At 41.1% G+C, this 16,328-nt stretch overlaps 1 protein-coding gene across 4 annotated transcripts in view; it reads left to right on the top strand.

Moving 5' to 3' along the window:
* The window catches only part of CDK14 (cyclin dependent kinase 14), a 482,473-nt gene that overhangs the window by 149,503 nt on the left and 316,642 nt on the right, over window positions 1-16,328 (top strand). For all 4 annotated transcript variants that reach the window (XM_054020506.1, XM_054020507.1, XM_054020508.1 and 1 more), the window contains one exon: window positions 3,101-3,195. In XM_054020506.1, coding sequence (XP_053876481.1) covers window positions 3,101-3,195 — 95 coding nt within the window. The remainder of the gene's footprint in view (window positions 1-3,100; window positions 3,196-16,328) is intronic.

Raw genomic sequence — 16,328 nt, 5'->3', positions numbered from 1 at the left:
TTTCAGATGATTTAGATTCCAAATTTATAATTTATAACAATTTTACAAAATTTAATATTAATAGAGATTGTTTTGATTCTTTAGAAGATCAACCTCTGCAGCCTTTTAAACCCAGACATTACAATACAAGGCTATTGAAATAAGAACCAGAAAATTAAACTGATTGGTATACTGTATTTTCCAATACGAGTGAAAGGTACCATGTGAAATTGTGAAATGTAAATTAGTGTACATTTTATTTTCATGTTTAATAATCAAAATTATTAACTGCTATCATCAGCAATTGGTGAATTTTTTCAAAGATTAATTGTGCTTGCGGTGTGTATTCTCAATATCACTTTTCAAAGTTTTTTGTGGTCTCTGAAATGTCTTGCAGATTAGTTTGCAAGTTTCATGCTAAAGTATCATAGCAGCAGTCTCTGGCAATTTGTGCTTGTGAAAGGTAATACAGGGAGTAACAGAACAACTTAAAGGGCCAGTTTTTAAAGATCTATAGGTATCGAAAGATGCAGATAGCAGCTTGTGAAAACACTACTAAGCACCAATATGCATCTTTAGGTGCCTGAACACCTGGCCTACAACATCCTACACTGTATTGCGGCTAGACACCCCAATAGGGTGTGACACTGCTAGGACTGCGTACACTTTGGTTCCACCTTTGGAAGTGGCAAGGATCACATTGGGTTCTGGATCAGCAAGTTATCCCACCCTGTGGTCCAGCTAGATCAGAGGGCCAAGATCCAATGCAGAGGCTTGTGCCTCTTCAGGAGGACTAAAAGGACACACTTTTGGCCAGATCAGAGGGTCAACCTGGGGTACTGAGACATCACGGTCTGCAAAGGGGAGAAGAGCTGCCAGGTCTTTCTGCTGGGTCTGGACAGATGGTGACTGAGTAGCTTTCTTGTTGCTTTGGGGTGGTTCTCTCTCAGCATGACCAGGCACTGGACCAACTGGGAGTTGTGACTGCACAGTATGGGAGACAAGGCCCATCCTGCTTCTGTGAAGCTGGAGTCTGTAGCCTAACAGCTGCTGATGCATGTGGCAGAAGTGCCCATCATGCAGAGGCAGTCAACACAGGCACCTCTCCTGCATAGTCAGTAGTGAGCTCTTCCTCTGGCCATCTTACTGGTCCTGCCCAATGCAAGCTCTTCTCATCCTCCGCCTACTCTCAGTGGGGATGCAGCAGGCTTCCAAGGGGGGGAGTGAATCAAATAGATATGATTTTAAACCAATATTTTTGACAGCTGGAATAGGGGGAAGTGAGTCTGTGGTTGAGGGAATAATTATTTGGTTTTATTGTAATGGATTACCTATCAGAGTCCTAAAGCAATAGTGATTCTTAAGACCTCTACGTTATGGCAACTGGCAGTATTACAAAACAAACAAAAAATCCTGAAACAACACAAGTAAATCTCAACATGAAAATAGGCAAACTACATACAAGAAAAGTATAACACAGTAAACCAGCATCATCATATCCGAACAATATGGAAATCTAGTGATGGAGGCACCTCAGAGGTGGGTGGTTTTTTGATAGTTTTGGAAAGCTACTACGTTGTAGATTACTTTCTCCCTCCCCTCAAACAAATACACATCTATGCCTGTTGGTAATGGCTCACTGGGAAGCAAGCTGATAGCAGACAAACCTTGTCTGATGGATCCTTCTCCTTCCAGTAATTACATTTTCATTTCAGTTAGGTTTTTGGTCCTTAATTTTTGTGTTTTTAGCCCCCCCACCCCCCATTCTCCTCTTCCCGCATTGGAAAAGGGGGAGTGGGGGGTAGAATAGTTTAAACATAATCTCACTTTCTCTCTCAATGTTTTTTCTCCTTTTGCATTGGTAAAATATAAGAGGAAGGGGGAGGGAGGAACCCAGAATGAATTCGGGACTGAAAATAAAAAACAGAAATTGAAAATTTCTGCAAAAACAAAAAGTGGTTTCTTTGACTAGAAATATTTATACCATGTTACACCCTCACGTATGCCATAATTATATATATTATACATATATACGTATATACTTCCACATATGTATCAGAGATGCATGTCTACAAAGAGACGCAAAGGATACATACGTAATTGTTTTCATAGACTATTGTACTGAAATAATGAAGATTGCGATAAACATTGTTTGGTATTCTCCTGCTGCGTAGGCTCTGTTAAACAAAATGAAGATAAACGGTGCAATTTTACAAGACAGAGCCCTCTGCATAATTTTCCTTATTTTCAGCACTTTCAAATTAATCATTTTCGAGTGTATTTTTAAAGGTGCAATATGAACCTCTACTCTTCACAGCTCTAGTTATTGTCAGTTTTGTTAGGGTTGTGTAAAAGCTTAGGTTATATTCCCAGCTGTTGCTAAAGCCAATGGGGGCTATGTCTGTTTGCACTAGCTGAAAATCTGACCCTGTGCTTTTTCACTGAACAAAGTACTGTAGTTAACTTGATTCAGTTATAGAAACCCAGGCAGCAGTCATTAAGAATAAAGATGATAAAAAACCATACTGCATACACATGCCATTAAAAGGCATGCTTTGATTGTGTATGCAAACCAAAGAATTTTAGGATCAATTCAGAAGTGAAATTCACTCTTAGAGGGCCCATTCCATAAGATATTTATATCTTCTGGGAGGTGCTCAGTGCCCTAAGTGCCACTGACAGTATTTTTTACACGTTTTCATCTAAGCAGACCTATGTGATTACCTTGCCTATTTTATAGAGCAGATTAGAATCTTGAATTACATTTATTAAAACTGATTGATTGGTTTAGCTGGAAATGATCCACTTCTGCATATAAAGTTTTGTAAGCCAAAAGTGGAACATAAGCCTCTTGTGACTAAGAACAAAATCCTTTTGATGGCTCCACTGATACAAGAATATGGTTGAAATAGGTAACCACAATCTGGAGTGTTGAATGACATTTATTTGAGCAGCCTATCAAACATTTTACATTAGCTCTGCTGGATTCTTGCAACCAATATTAAAAAAATTCAGACATAATCCCATCCGTTTCAGTAATGTCGTTTAGTCTTTCATGGTTGAATCAAAGCAGTTAATTTTGGTGTTAATGCTGAGAGTTCCATCCTTTATTTTTATTTAGCCTACAAGCCCCAAGTTTGGAAAAGCAGACTCTTACGAAAAACTGGAAAAACTAGGGGAAGGATCGTATGCCACAGTGTACAAAGGGAAAAGCAAGTAAGTGGATTTATTATTATTAAATATGGGGAAAGGGTTGGCAAATATTTTATATACATGGGTCACGATCCTGCAATTGGATGCAGAATCAATGCATTCATGTGCAATGCCATTGACTTAAGTGCTAGATCTTCTTGCACTGATCTGAGTGAAGGATTGTAACATAAGATATTATAGTACCTCTGTGCCAGGACATTTTAATATAGCTCTGCATTGTTACTTTCTTAAATAGGATCTCAGAATCTTGTACACTTTTATGTCAGTCAATGGGTTACTCCTTCAGTATTTTCTCAATATACACACGAAAAATCAATCCTTCCAAGTATTTCAGCTTGTTAGTTAGGAACCTTTAGAAAACTTTCCATCTAATTTGATGTCTTCTCAGTTGGTTAGAACAATGGTAAACAAATATTGTAGTTTTATTTTTTGTTGTTCTATAGTTTTTTGGGGCTGAGATAGCATAAGGTGACCTAACATAATTTTGCACTGTTGTCAGTTCATTCACAAAAGCAGATATAGAAACCCACCCTCAAAAATCAAGGTAATATTTATCCAGGTAATATTTATTCATTTATTTAAATATAAACTAATGCATGATATTTAAAGCAATAGCTGAGGAAAAGAATCTGCTTTGATTGTGAATAATGCTAAAAGCCTTTGAATTCAACCACTATAACCACATTCATTATTATTTGTTCCAGTTGATTTTTTGTCAGGGATCGTATCTTATCCTGAAGTAGTGCGTTAATTTATTGTAGTATGTATAAATGAATTTTAATACTACTATTAATAAAGCAGCTCCTTGAAGGGGCCTGGTACACTTGTGTATCTCTGAGAAGAACCTTATTCCATTGTGTCATAGAGAAAGGACACTTTGGGCTTGTCTATATAGAGCAGCAATGCACACTGAAAGTGTGATTTCTAAAATGTACCAACTAAAACAGCTAAATTTAATGCATGCTAGGGAACTTTTAGATCACTTCAACGGGGTCTACATAGATCAGTGTAGCATGCAACAGGCTGGTGTGCTTCAGAAATCACACCCCGCTAGTGAGCATTGCTACTCCATGCAACCAAGCCCCAGTGTTTCCCATCAGAGACGAGCCTCAGTTTCATTTAATTCAGATGACAGAATGACTACTGAAAGGAAGCAGATATGTTAACATAGTATGCCTAATTTAATGGAATATGTAGTACTGTAAATAGTGCAAAATTAATGTTGCAGTGAATGGATACATTTTTTTTTTTGGAGAGAATCAAAATGAGGCTGATGTCATCTCTCAATAGCTTTTAGACTAACAGGAACAAAAACGTTTGACTGGCTTGAGTAGCAAAGTCCATAGAATTATTTCTAAACATAAAATAAGTATGCACTTACTAAGTATATTCCTAGTGACATAATGCAAAGAGGAGACCCAGCTTTTTCTTCCCTATCAGGCAGTAGAAATTTTGCTGTATCCATTAAGTATTAGAAAGTGCATTAAGTATTAGGAAGTGCAATTACTCTATATTACTAACCAGACATATTTTCAGTAAATAGAATAAACTTACTTTTCTCTTGGGGTTCTATGAGTAATATAGGAAATCACATACGTTTCAGCCTTGTGGCTTATCACTCAAAATATCCAGTAAAATCACAGCCTTAAAATGAGTCTCTAACTAAAATTATACCATACAAATTGATTTCCAATTAATCTGACATGTTCCCTTAAATCCGTATAGCTGACCTAAAATTCATTTACAAAAATCTGATTCATTCAGTGATGTGCTGTGAATGTGTTTATAAACTCAGATTGGTTAGAAATATTATATTTGTTTTAATGGAATGGACCTGCAGATTTGTTATAAATACTTCATTGATTTTAATGGAGGCTGTACTGAACTTTTAACAAATCTTCATGGCTTTTCCATTGTAATCAACAGCAAATTAGTAATATATTTGAATTCCAGAATCCGTATCATGAATTTTAAACTGAACTTGTTAATAATAGGGCTGAGATAGCATAAGGTGACCTAACATAATTTTGCACTGTTGTCAGTTCATTCACAAAAGCAGATCTAGAAACTGACCCTCAAAAATCAAGGTAATATTTACCCATTTACCCAGTTCTAGTCTCTTGCTAGGGACAATCCATACTGATTCCTGCTCCAGTAACTTGATGCTTTATGGGTTGAACAACAAATTGACTTTGTGATGTATGCACATCCCACTTACACACCCCTAATTCAAGTTTGTTCCATTCCATGGTTTAAAAAAAGCAGTGCTGTAGCTCATGGACCTTTTAAAATCTGTGAAGAATCAGCTTCCCATCTGCTGTTTCATTTCAAAATCCAGTGTTTTTCCATTAGAAAAGAAGCCTGCCTGCTCTTTCATCTGTGTATCACGTTGCACTGTTTCACACATTCACATAAAAGGTGTTGGGGTTCCTGTCCCAGTGCCAATTTAAATTACTGTATGGGGTGTAAAGTGAATCTGTTCATGCCTATTTGAGAGATGAACTTTTTAAAGCTCCAGTTCAAGAAAAAGGGCTACATAAGTTAATGGAAGATAGGTCCATCAATGGCTATCAGTAGGGCCCTACCAATTTCACGGCCATGAAAAACATGTCATGGACCGTGAAATAAGACCTGCCCCGTGAAATCTGATCTCCCCGATATCAGCCGGGCTGGGATGGGACAGGACTTATCTTTTCCCTGCACAGCTGTTATGGGGAGAGATCAGACCCTCCCCCTCAGGCAGCACAGAAGCGAGGGTGTACCACTTCTGTGCTGCAGCAGCCCCAGAGCTGGGCTCTGCACTGCTTCCCCTGTGGCTCTTGCTGGAGCTTGGGGCTCCCTAGTTCTGAGGCTTCCGCCCCTGCCCACACACGACTCCTGCCGGGGCTCGGGGTGCCCGAGCTCTGGGGCTACAGATCCCTCTCCCACATGGCTTCTGCCTGGGCTGCTGCTCTCCTCCCCCCCACCCCCGCCCCACAGGTCCTGCCAGGGCTGGGGGCTGCCCAGGCTCCTGCCGGGGCTTGGAGCTTCCACCCCCTACAGCTCCTGCTCGGACTCTGGGCATTCGAGCTTGGGGCTGCTGCCCTCTTCCCTCCCCCCACACTGGTGGCACCTGCTGGGGTTGGGGGTGCCTGGACTCCAGTCAGGACTCGGAGCTTTCACCCCCCTGCGGCTCCTGCCTGGGCTCAGGGACCTGGGCTGGGGCTGCCACCCCCTGCAGCTCCAGCCCTTGGAGCTCCTGCCCAGTCTCAGTGGGCTTGGCTCAGGGCTGCTGGTCCTGGCCCCCATGGCTCCAGCCAGGGCTTAGGGCTTCCACCCTGTGGCTCCTGCCATGGCTGGGGCTCCCATTTTTCAAATTGTCCGAGGCCCATGAGCCCATGTGTTAATCCACCACTGGCCCTGACTAGCAGCTAGGAGCCCCCGGCAGTGGCACTCCAAGCAGCACTGGGGAGATTGGACCTACCTCCACCTCCAGGAGTCTGCTCCTGCACAGAAGTGAGTATGGCAATCCTGCAACCCCCCTACAAGAGCTTTAGGACCCCCCCACACACACACGATCCCCTTTTGGATCAGGGCCCCCACGGTTACTACACCATGAAATTTCAGATATAAACATCTGAAATCATGAAATTGACTAATTTTAAGAACCTATGGCTGTGAAATTGACCAAAGAGAGCTGTGAATTTGGTAGGGCCCTAGCCATTAGCCAAGATGGTCAAGGATACAACCCCAATCTTGTGCAACCCTATACCTCCGACTTCAGAAATCTGGAGGAGAAGATGGGAGGATCACTTCAACTCCTGTGTTCTGTACGCTCTGCCTGAAGCTCTGATACTGGTCACTGTTTGACACAGGATACTGGGCTAGATGGGCCATTGCTCTGACCCAGTTTGTCAGTTTTTTGGTTACCCGAAGACTAATGGAGCACATCTGATTCAAGAGACTGAAACTTGAGTGGCTGTTGTTAAAGGAGGATATTCATTTAATAGGCATCACAGAAACATGGTTGAAAGATGATGATCAATGGGACACAGTAATACCAAGGTACAAAATCTATAGGAATGACCGAGTATATCGTGCTGTAGGGGGAGTGCCACTATATGTGAAAGAAAGCATACAGTCAACTATAGTAAGAGCCTTAAATGAATCAAACTGTACAATAGAATCTCTGTGCTTGAATCATTAAAGTACAATAGGAATGTACTACCGACTAGCTGATCAGGATGGTGACCGTGACTGTGAAATGCTCAGGGAGATCAGAGAGAGTACAAAACCAGAAAACCCAACAATAATGGGGAATTTCAGTTATACCCAGATTGCCTGAAAATATGTCACCTCAGGCTGAGATGCAGAAATAAAATTTCTAGACACGTTAATGACTGCCTCTTGAAACAGCTAGTCGTGAAATCCATGAGGGGAGAAGAAATTCTCGATTTAGTCATAAGTGGAGCACAAGATCAAGTCCAAGAGGTGAATATAGCTGAACCACTCAGTAATAGTGACCATAGTGTAATTTAAATATAACATCCTTGTACGGGAGGAAAATGCCAAAGAAACCCACTACACTAGCATTTAACTTCAACAAGGGGAATTGCACAAAAAATGAGGAGGCTAGTTAAACAGAAACTAAAATAAACTGCCAAGAGTGAAATGTCTGCAAGCTGCATGGCAACTTTTTAAAAACACCATAATAGAAGCTCACACTATATGTATACCCTAAATTAAAACAACAATTAGAGGATTAAAAAAAAAACCCCACCACGGCTAAACTGAGTTAAAGAGGCAATTGGGGCAAAAAGACATCCTTTAAAAATTGGAAGTCAAATGCTAATAAGGAAAATAGAAAGGAGCATAAACTCTGGCAAGTCAAGTGTAAAAGTATAATGAGGAAGGCCAAAAAAGAATTTCAAGAGCAAATAGCAAGAGACTTACAAAATATTTTTTTTTTGCTATGGATTTTTAAGTCCATCAGAAGTGGGAAGAGTGCTAAACAATTAGTGGGGCCACTGGTGCTAAAGGAGCATCCAAGGGAGACAAGGTCATTGTGTCAATTATCAGGTCATTGTGGAGAAGCTAAATGAATTCTATGCATTGGCCTTCACTGCAAAGGATGTGAAGGCATTTCCTGCACCTAAGCCATTCTTTTCAGGTGACATATCTGAGGAACTGTCCCAGACTGAGGCGTCAGTAGAGGAGGTTTTGGAACAAATTGATAAATTAAGCAGTAATCGATTGTGAGGACAAGATGGTATTCACATAAGAATTTGGAAGGAACTCAGATATGAAATTTCAGAACACTAATTGTAGTATACCTCTACCCCGATATAACGTGACCCAATATAACATACAATGCGGTAAGATTTTTTTGGCTCCCAAGGACAGCGTTATATCGGGGTGGAGGTGTATGTAACCTTCGGCTTAAATCAGCCTCTGTATCAAATGACTGGCGGATAGCCAATGTGATGCTGATTTTTAAAAGGGCTCCAGAGGCAATCCTGGCATTACAGGCCAGTAAGCCTAACTTCAGTACCAGACAAACTGGTTGAAACTACAGGAAAGAACAGAATTATCAGATATGGAGATGAACATAGTGTGCTGGGGAAGAGTCAACATGGCTTTTGTAATGGGAAATCATTCTTCATCAGTCCATTAGTATTCACTGAGGGGGTCAACAAACATGTAGACAAGGGTGATCCAGTAGATATAGTATACTTGGGCTTTCAGAAGGCCGTTGACAAAGTTGCTTATCATAGGTTCTTAAGCAAAGTAAGCAGTCATGGGATAAGAGGGAAGGTCCTCTCATGGATCAATAACTGCTTAAAAGACAGGAAACAAAAGTAGGTATAAATGGTTAGCTTTCACAATGGAAAAAGATAAATAACAGGATCCTCCAAGAATCTGTACCGGGACCAGTGCTCTTTAACATATTCATAAATGATCTGGAAAAAGGGGTAAACAGTGAGGTGACAAAGTCTGTAGACAATACAAAATTACTCAAAATAGTTAAGTTCAAAGTAGACTGCAAAGAGTTACAAAGGGATCTCACAAAACTGGGTGACCGAGGAATAAAATGACAGATGAAATTCAATGTTGATAAATGCAAAGTAATGCACACTGGTAAACATAATCCCAACGATACTGTATCTTCATCAATGACTTAGATAATGACATAGGGTACACTTATAAAGTTTGTGGACGATACCAAACTGGGAGGGGTTGCAAGTGCTTTGGAGGATAGGATTAAAATTCAAAATAATCTGGAGAAACAGGCTGTAAATAGGATGAAATTCAATAAGGATAAATGCAATGTACTCTACTTAGGAAGGAATAATCAGTTACACGCATACAAAATGGGAAATGACTGCCTGGGAGGATTGCAGAAAGGGATCTGGGGATCATAGTAGATCACAAGCTAAATATGAGTCAACAGTGTAACACTGTTGCAAAAAAACAAACCTCATTCTGGGATGTATTAGCAGGCATGTTGTGAGCATGTTGTAAGCAAAACAAAACTTAATTCTTTCACTCTATTCTGCGCTGATTAGTCCTCAACTGGACTATTGTGTCCAGTTCTGTGTGCCACATTTCAGGACAAACTGAAGAAAGTCCAGAGAAGGGCAACAAAACTGATTAAAGGTCTAGAAAACATGACCTAGAAAAATTGGGTTTGTTTAGTTTGGAGAAGAGAAGACTGAGAGGGGACATAATAGTTTTCAAGTATGTAAAAGGTTGTTACAAGGAGCGGGAGATAAATTGACCTCTGAGGATAGGACAAGAAGCAATGGGCTTAAATTGCAGCAATGGCAGTTTAGTTTAGACATTAGGGAAAAACTTCCTGTCAGTCTGGTTAAACATTGGAATAAATTGCCTAGGGAGGTTGTGGAATCTTTGTCATTGGAGATTTTTAAGAGCGAGTTAGACAAACACCTGTCAGGGATGTTTAAAACAAACATAAGGAAGTACTTCTTCACACAAGGCACAGTCAGCCTGTCAGACTCGTTGACAGTGGATTTTGTGAAGGCCAAAAGTATAACTAGGTTAAAAAAAGTGTTGGACCTATCCTCTGTGAACTTCTCTATCAATGGCCATTAGCCAAGATGATCAGGAAGGCAACCCCATGCTCTGAGTGTCCCTAAACCTCTGACTGCTAGAAGCTGAGACTGGATGTTAGGAGAATGGATCGCTTGATAAATTGCCAGTTCTGTTCACTTTCTCTGAAGCATCTGGCACCAGCCATTGTTGGAAGACAGGAGACTGGGCTAGATGGACCATTGGTCTGACCCCATATGGCCATTCTTGTGCCCTTTTTTTTTAAAAAAAAGGGCAAGACAGTTTAACCACACTTGAAAATAAATTTAGTTGAGTTTTACGAACCTGAAGCTGAGGTTCTAGCGTGAAGCAAACTAATGCAGATCACCTTTCTCTGGTAAATTTTGTATTTGACATTGCGCTGTTGGCTCAAACGCTTTCTAAAGTGTATTATTCCAGCATCCAAGACCGTGCTAAGGACTTTACAGAGCAAATAGGAAGACACAGTTCTTTCTGCAATGAATTTATAATCTAAGAGCTGATATTGGAAAAATTACATACATACATACATAATGTTACACACATGAGGAGCCCCTGGATTACTCCCATGTATAAAACTTTTTCAAGATCAAGGCCTGCATTTTGTGGTGTGGGTGGCAAACATTAAGGAAAGGGGTCTGTGTGAAAAGGAGAGGGAGGAGAGAAAGATGACTCCCAGGTTATGGGTCCTGGCCACCGGGAGAATGACAGTGTTATCAATAATAACAGAAAGAGAAGGTTTAGGAGAAACATGGAGTTATAGCTACATTAACATTGCCCTTCCTTCCCATCCCACAAGTCATTAGTTTAGCTCAGTTAGCCATTACCTTACAGGCATGTACGACTTTACAAATGTTAAAACACTCTTTTCTTTGTGTTTAAGGTCACATTGTGCTGTTTTAATATCTCACCTTGATTGGGAACAGGTTTTGGGTTAAAGTGCTAATGCTGAAAATGATTTCCTCCATTTCTATGATGGCTAGTCTAGGTGCAGTTGATGACTAAGACCGCTATTCAGTGGGCTGGCAGATGCTCAGTGCATCCTTAAGTGAGCTATTTTGTAGTAAAATTTCAAAGCAAGTAATGTTCTGGTGGGCTTCAGCCACATGGCTTCCTCTAACTTTTAATAAGAGTTGTATGCCTAAATTGGCTAAACCCTTTGAAAACTTACATCCAAGGGAAACATGCAAGCTGCTCTTCTCTCAGCATTCCTTTGATAGCCGCTGAATAGCAGGTGCAATAGCTATGTCTTTGAATAATCATCTAACTGGATATGTACAATGTACCATGGTCGCCATCAAAAAGTTACTTATATCAACAGTAACCACATAATGGCAGTTGAGTTATCACACCACACCCTTCAGGGGTGGCTGTTGAAATGGAGCATGAACAATAACAACAACAAAAGGGGGGAACAGGATTTTTTTTTGGGGGGGGGAGATTGGGGAAATAATGTACACTATGTCAATTGACTCTTAAGGAAATTGGTGAAGATTATACTTTAAGTCCATCAGTAAGACCCAATCTAATATTGTAGGTAGTATTTGTTTTCTATTCTCCCATACTGCTCGTGGTACAGCTCCACAGCATTTTTCAGCAAACATGTCTTTAGCAAGAGGCTCAGAAATGCCAATTGTAATTAAAATGGGAACAAAGCCTATAGGTGTGACAGTATATTCATGTATATTGCTTCTCACACTGAGTTTTCAGATTGCTCTCTTGAGTAGAGTGAGTGCTGCTTATCTGTAAACAAAAAAGTCATGCAATTTTTTGCATCTCTACTCTCCATGCTGTTTTCATTTTGTTGTTGCTTGCTTCTTGATCCTTCCCCCACCAGTTCTTTCATGTTTTAAAAAATATAAAATTATCCCCACTTTTCAAGTCCTCTGTCAATATAAACATTTTTATTTTGAAACCAACTGCTTCTTGTCCCCCCCACTACCTTTTGAAAAACCTCCCCAAGTTGGGTATTCTCACCTGCCTCTTTTGCCATCTTTAGGAAAGTCCCAATCCTCTTTGCTCCCCTCCAATCCAACTACAGGCACCCCTGAGTCTCTTTTGTCACAATAAGAATGCCTAGGCCCAGTCAGTTTTCTTTCACTGAGCTACAGGTACTCTTGGAATCCCCTTTCATTGGATGGACCCCAGCTTTCAGGTTCTCAGTCGTTCATTAGACTTTGCACAGCCCTCCCCCCCACCCCTGCCCCATTTTCCAGTGTAAATCATTCTAATATCTATCCTCTCTATGGTCCCCATCCTGTAATGAGCTCTGTGTGAGTGGACCCTGCGCCCATGAGGAGCACTGCTGCTTTTATTGAGGTCCATTGAGGGGCACAGGGCCCACCCACATGGAGCTCATTGCAGGATTGTGGCTTACATGTTCTTCAGTGCAGCACCTGGGGGCAATAATCCAGGTCAAATTTTCTTCCCTGTTTTTTGCAGAAATGGAGTAAAATACAAGAAGTGCATTATTGCATCGTGTGTTAATATATTAAATATACTAAATACATTGTGGAACCACAAAACTTTAAAAACAAAAACTACTTGAACGCTGCAGACACATTGTTATCAATATACACCAATATACACCTCCCAAAAGCTTGAGATTTCAATTACAAATGGGTTTTCTGACCCTGCATGGGGTGGCTGGGATGCCATTATTAACACTGACAAAAGAGGAGCCCAGCATAAGATTCCTTAGACAACTACAAGTTTTCCAGCCTGCTGCAGCTCTGATTTAACAGTCAACCTTAGAATTTTTTAAGAAACGCAACATTCTGGGACAAATTCCTTCTTCTTATTATATGGAGAAAATTTGCTCAGATCGTAGTGAATTTAGTAGCTTGTGACCCTGTATTAAGGGGTTGGCTGAAGCAGCGTGGTTTGTTTGGCTTTTCAAGTTCCTTAGTTGTCATGTTTTGCCTTTCCAGAGTTAAAGCCCTTCGCTAATTTTGATCTTTAGTATAAGTTTTGGATTCATGAAGAGCTGAGCACTCAGCAGCTCCCTGACCCTCATCTATAAACTTCAGTGGGAGTTGCTGAAAGCATAGCATAACTGAAAATCAGGTCAGTTATTTTGTTAAATATGGGCTTAAGAGCCTAGTTTTAGTCACTATTTTTTTTCAACTTTTGCCTCTAGAGTATTTTACACTTTCCAAGTTTCCCCATGTTGCTTGTTAAAATGACCTCTTTTTCCCCTTTAAATTCTTGTCCTGATTCTAAAATGGTGAGGGGAATTTAATAAGAATAATAATCAAATCAAAGGCCAAGCTCACAATCTGCAAATCTACATACTGTATAAGAGCACAAAGTTAGCTAATACTATCCCTTCACTAAAATTTGTGGTAGCATGCATACTAAATCGGCAACCAGGGAAAGCTGTGCCCATATTTGTAATATAGAATTTACAGCAGGCTCAGTGAGGCCAAACCTTGCCTTCCTGCTAAAACACATTACTTCACTGCACATAGATAGGGCAGTAACTCAGCAAAATTAGGTTACGGGCTAGTTTGGATGACTGATATCTCCTTCCTTAACTAGGTACTGTTGATCCAAGGCTGCAAAGGATTGTGAGGCGCCTGTAAGGTATTTTTTTAGGAACAGAGGAGAGACAGAGACACAAGCTAGCTTGCTATTAAACTGGTTGACGTACCTACCTGCTTGGGAGGGCAATTATTTTCTGCAGAAATAGCAGAACAACCATTTGTTGCTCAACTGGCCTTTGCACAAATAGGTCAATATATTTCGCTGAGTTCATATGTTCGTCTTCACACTCAGAGCTGGAGATTCCTGTCCTGCACATTCACCACTTACTTTTTGTCTCTACTAGTAACTAACTTATTGTTTGCTGTATAAAGTCCTGTCTGGAAGCCTGCTTACCCCACATGTTGGCTGGAATCTAGCATCCCACTCCGAGTTGACTGTTGCTAAAAACAGCCTGTGATATAAGGCTAATAGATCTGCTGATAATACCATAGAAGTATGATGCAGGTGTCATCTCATTTCTGTGTGACTAATGTTGTGAACACTTGTCAGTTTTGCTTCTAATCAGCAAGGCTAAATTTACTGAAAACAGCAAAGGTGTGTTGTGTTTTGGCTGAAGAAAGCAAGGATCAGTAAGATTAAAGTGGATTCTGCAGGCAAGTTCACTTTCACCATCTTGTCTGTTTTATCTTCTCCTGATTCCTTCCCTGAGTTCCCTTTAGTGTTCAAGTACACTTTGCATTTCCTTAACTTCTGCTTAGTTCAGTTAGTATTAGATGCAACATAAGGAATATGGATACAATTTTCACAAGTGCTTAAGGCCCATTGACTGTCAGTGGAACTTTTTGAAAATATTACTGTTTGATTGTATTGGACTGAAAATACAGGTTAGCACAACAAATGCTTTCTCTGATATCATCCTTTGTAATCTACATACACCTCTACCTCGATATAACGCTGTCCTTGGGAGCCAAAAATCTTACCGCGTTATAGGTGAAACCGCATTATATTGAACTTGCTTTGATCCACCGGAGTGCGCAGCCCCCCCCCCCCCCGCGCCCCCCCCCCCCCCCCGAGCACTGCTTTACTGCGTTATATCCGAATTCGTGTTATATCAAGGTAAAGGTGTATATGGAAATTTTAGAAGAGGCCATCTTACTTTGAAAATGTGGCTCTGTTCTTGCTACTATTGACTCTTCTCCACTGTGAGGTAGATACACAATTTGTTGGGATGGATAAATGGGATCTTACTAGACCAGTGACAGGCACTCTGGTGCAACATTTCAGAGCTATAAATGACCCAGGAGCAGTGGATATAAAAGTGTCCCAGTCAAGCCCCTTGAAAGGTAGAAAGTTAGGTATGCTGCCCATTCTGCAGAAAATGCTTAGAGAGGACTTGGGGAGTAGCCTTACTTTGCTCTCTCTGTTGGCATACTTGTGACTGCTGTGGGTTTTCCTCCTCTGCTGTGCAGTCACCCTTCATGTACTAGATGGGGGATTCAAAGCCAAGTCTCCGAGCAACATGATCTGCATCTGCAGTTTGCTGTCCTGCCACACATCTCTGGATGTGCTTTGCGAAGAATCCCACTGGTATGGCTGTGGCTTCGGTATCTCTATCCTTTATACTTGCCCTTGCTTGTTGCTACTATTTAATTCACTTTACTAAAAGCACATCTGCCTATACCTCCATGTACACATAAAATATTATAAAAACATAGAACTCTATCAGATCAATCCAGAAAATCCTCCCCAACACGCTCACCATAAAATTCCTCCTCCTAAACCAACATGGCGAAAATCTATCCTAAATCCAGTTGAGGTGCACAACATCCTTAACTGTGTGAGGGGAAAACCTTGGCGAATAAATAGGCCTTGCAGAATGCCATTAAGATTAATAGATCTGAGCTCAGGATAAGGGGAGTAAGTTCTAGAGTCAAGGACCCTTGCAGAGAATTTTGTTTCTTATTTGATAGCTGATAGCTTGCGATCACACCGGCTTCACATCTACTGTGAGGAGAGAGGCAGTCTCTTGGGTAGCCAGGCCATTTTAGGTCTTAATAGGTCAAAGCCAATACCTTCTAATCTTCACCTGGCAATCAGCTGGGAGCAAGTGGTGAATTCGAAGTGTTACAGCATACATCTGTGTGAAATACCACTCAAATAGGCCAACCATCTTATTCTGCAGCAGCTGCAATTTCCAAGTGGTTTTAAGGTCTTATAACAATGAGGGACGTTTATACCAGGGGCGGTCAAACTTACTGACCCTCTGAGCTGCATACATTAATCTTCGAGAGCAGAAGTTCGAGAGCAGCGCCCAGGCAGGCACACTCCAAGAGGCTGAAGCCCCGAGACTCCCTCTCACCACTGGGCATAAACCAGAGGCAACATGTAGGGGAGGCAAGTGGGGTCACATCTGCCCCCTGATTTTTGCCAGACTTCTGACACCTGCTGTCGCTGGGCCCTCTCCCTGCATCACAGCTGCTGGAGCCAGCAAGCTGGGAGCTGTGGCTGTGGGGAGAAGTAGCAGCAAATGGTTGGGAACTGCAGGGAGCGGCTGCGGAGGGTAAGAGGAGGGTGTGACTCAA

This window comes from Malaclemys terrapin, chromosome 2, assembly GCF_027887155.1.
Source record: "Malaclemys terrapin pileata isolate rMalTer1 chromosome 2, rMalTer1.hap1, whole genome shotgun sequence".
Taxonomy (NCBI): Eukaryota; Metazoa; Chordata; order Testudines; family Emydidae; genus Malaclemys; species Malaclemys terrapin.
The sequence above is the reverse complement of the archived record's forward strand: the minus strand, read 5'-3'. Positions and strand labels throughout refer to the sequence as shown.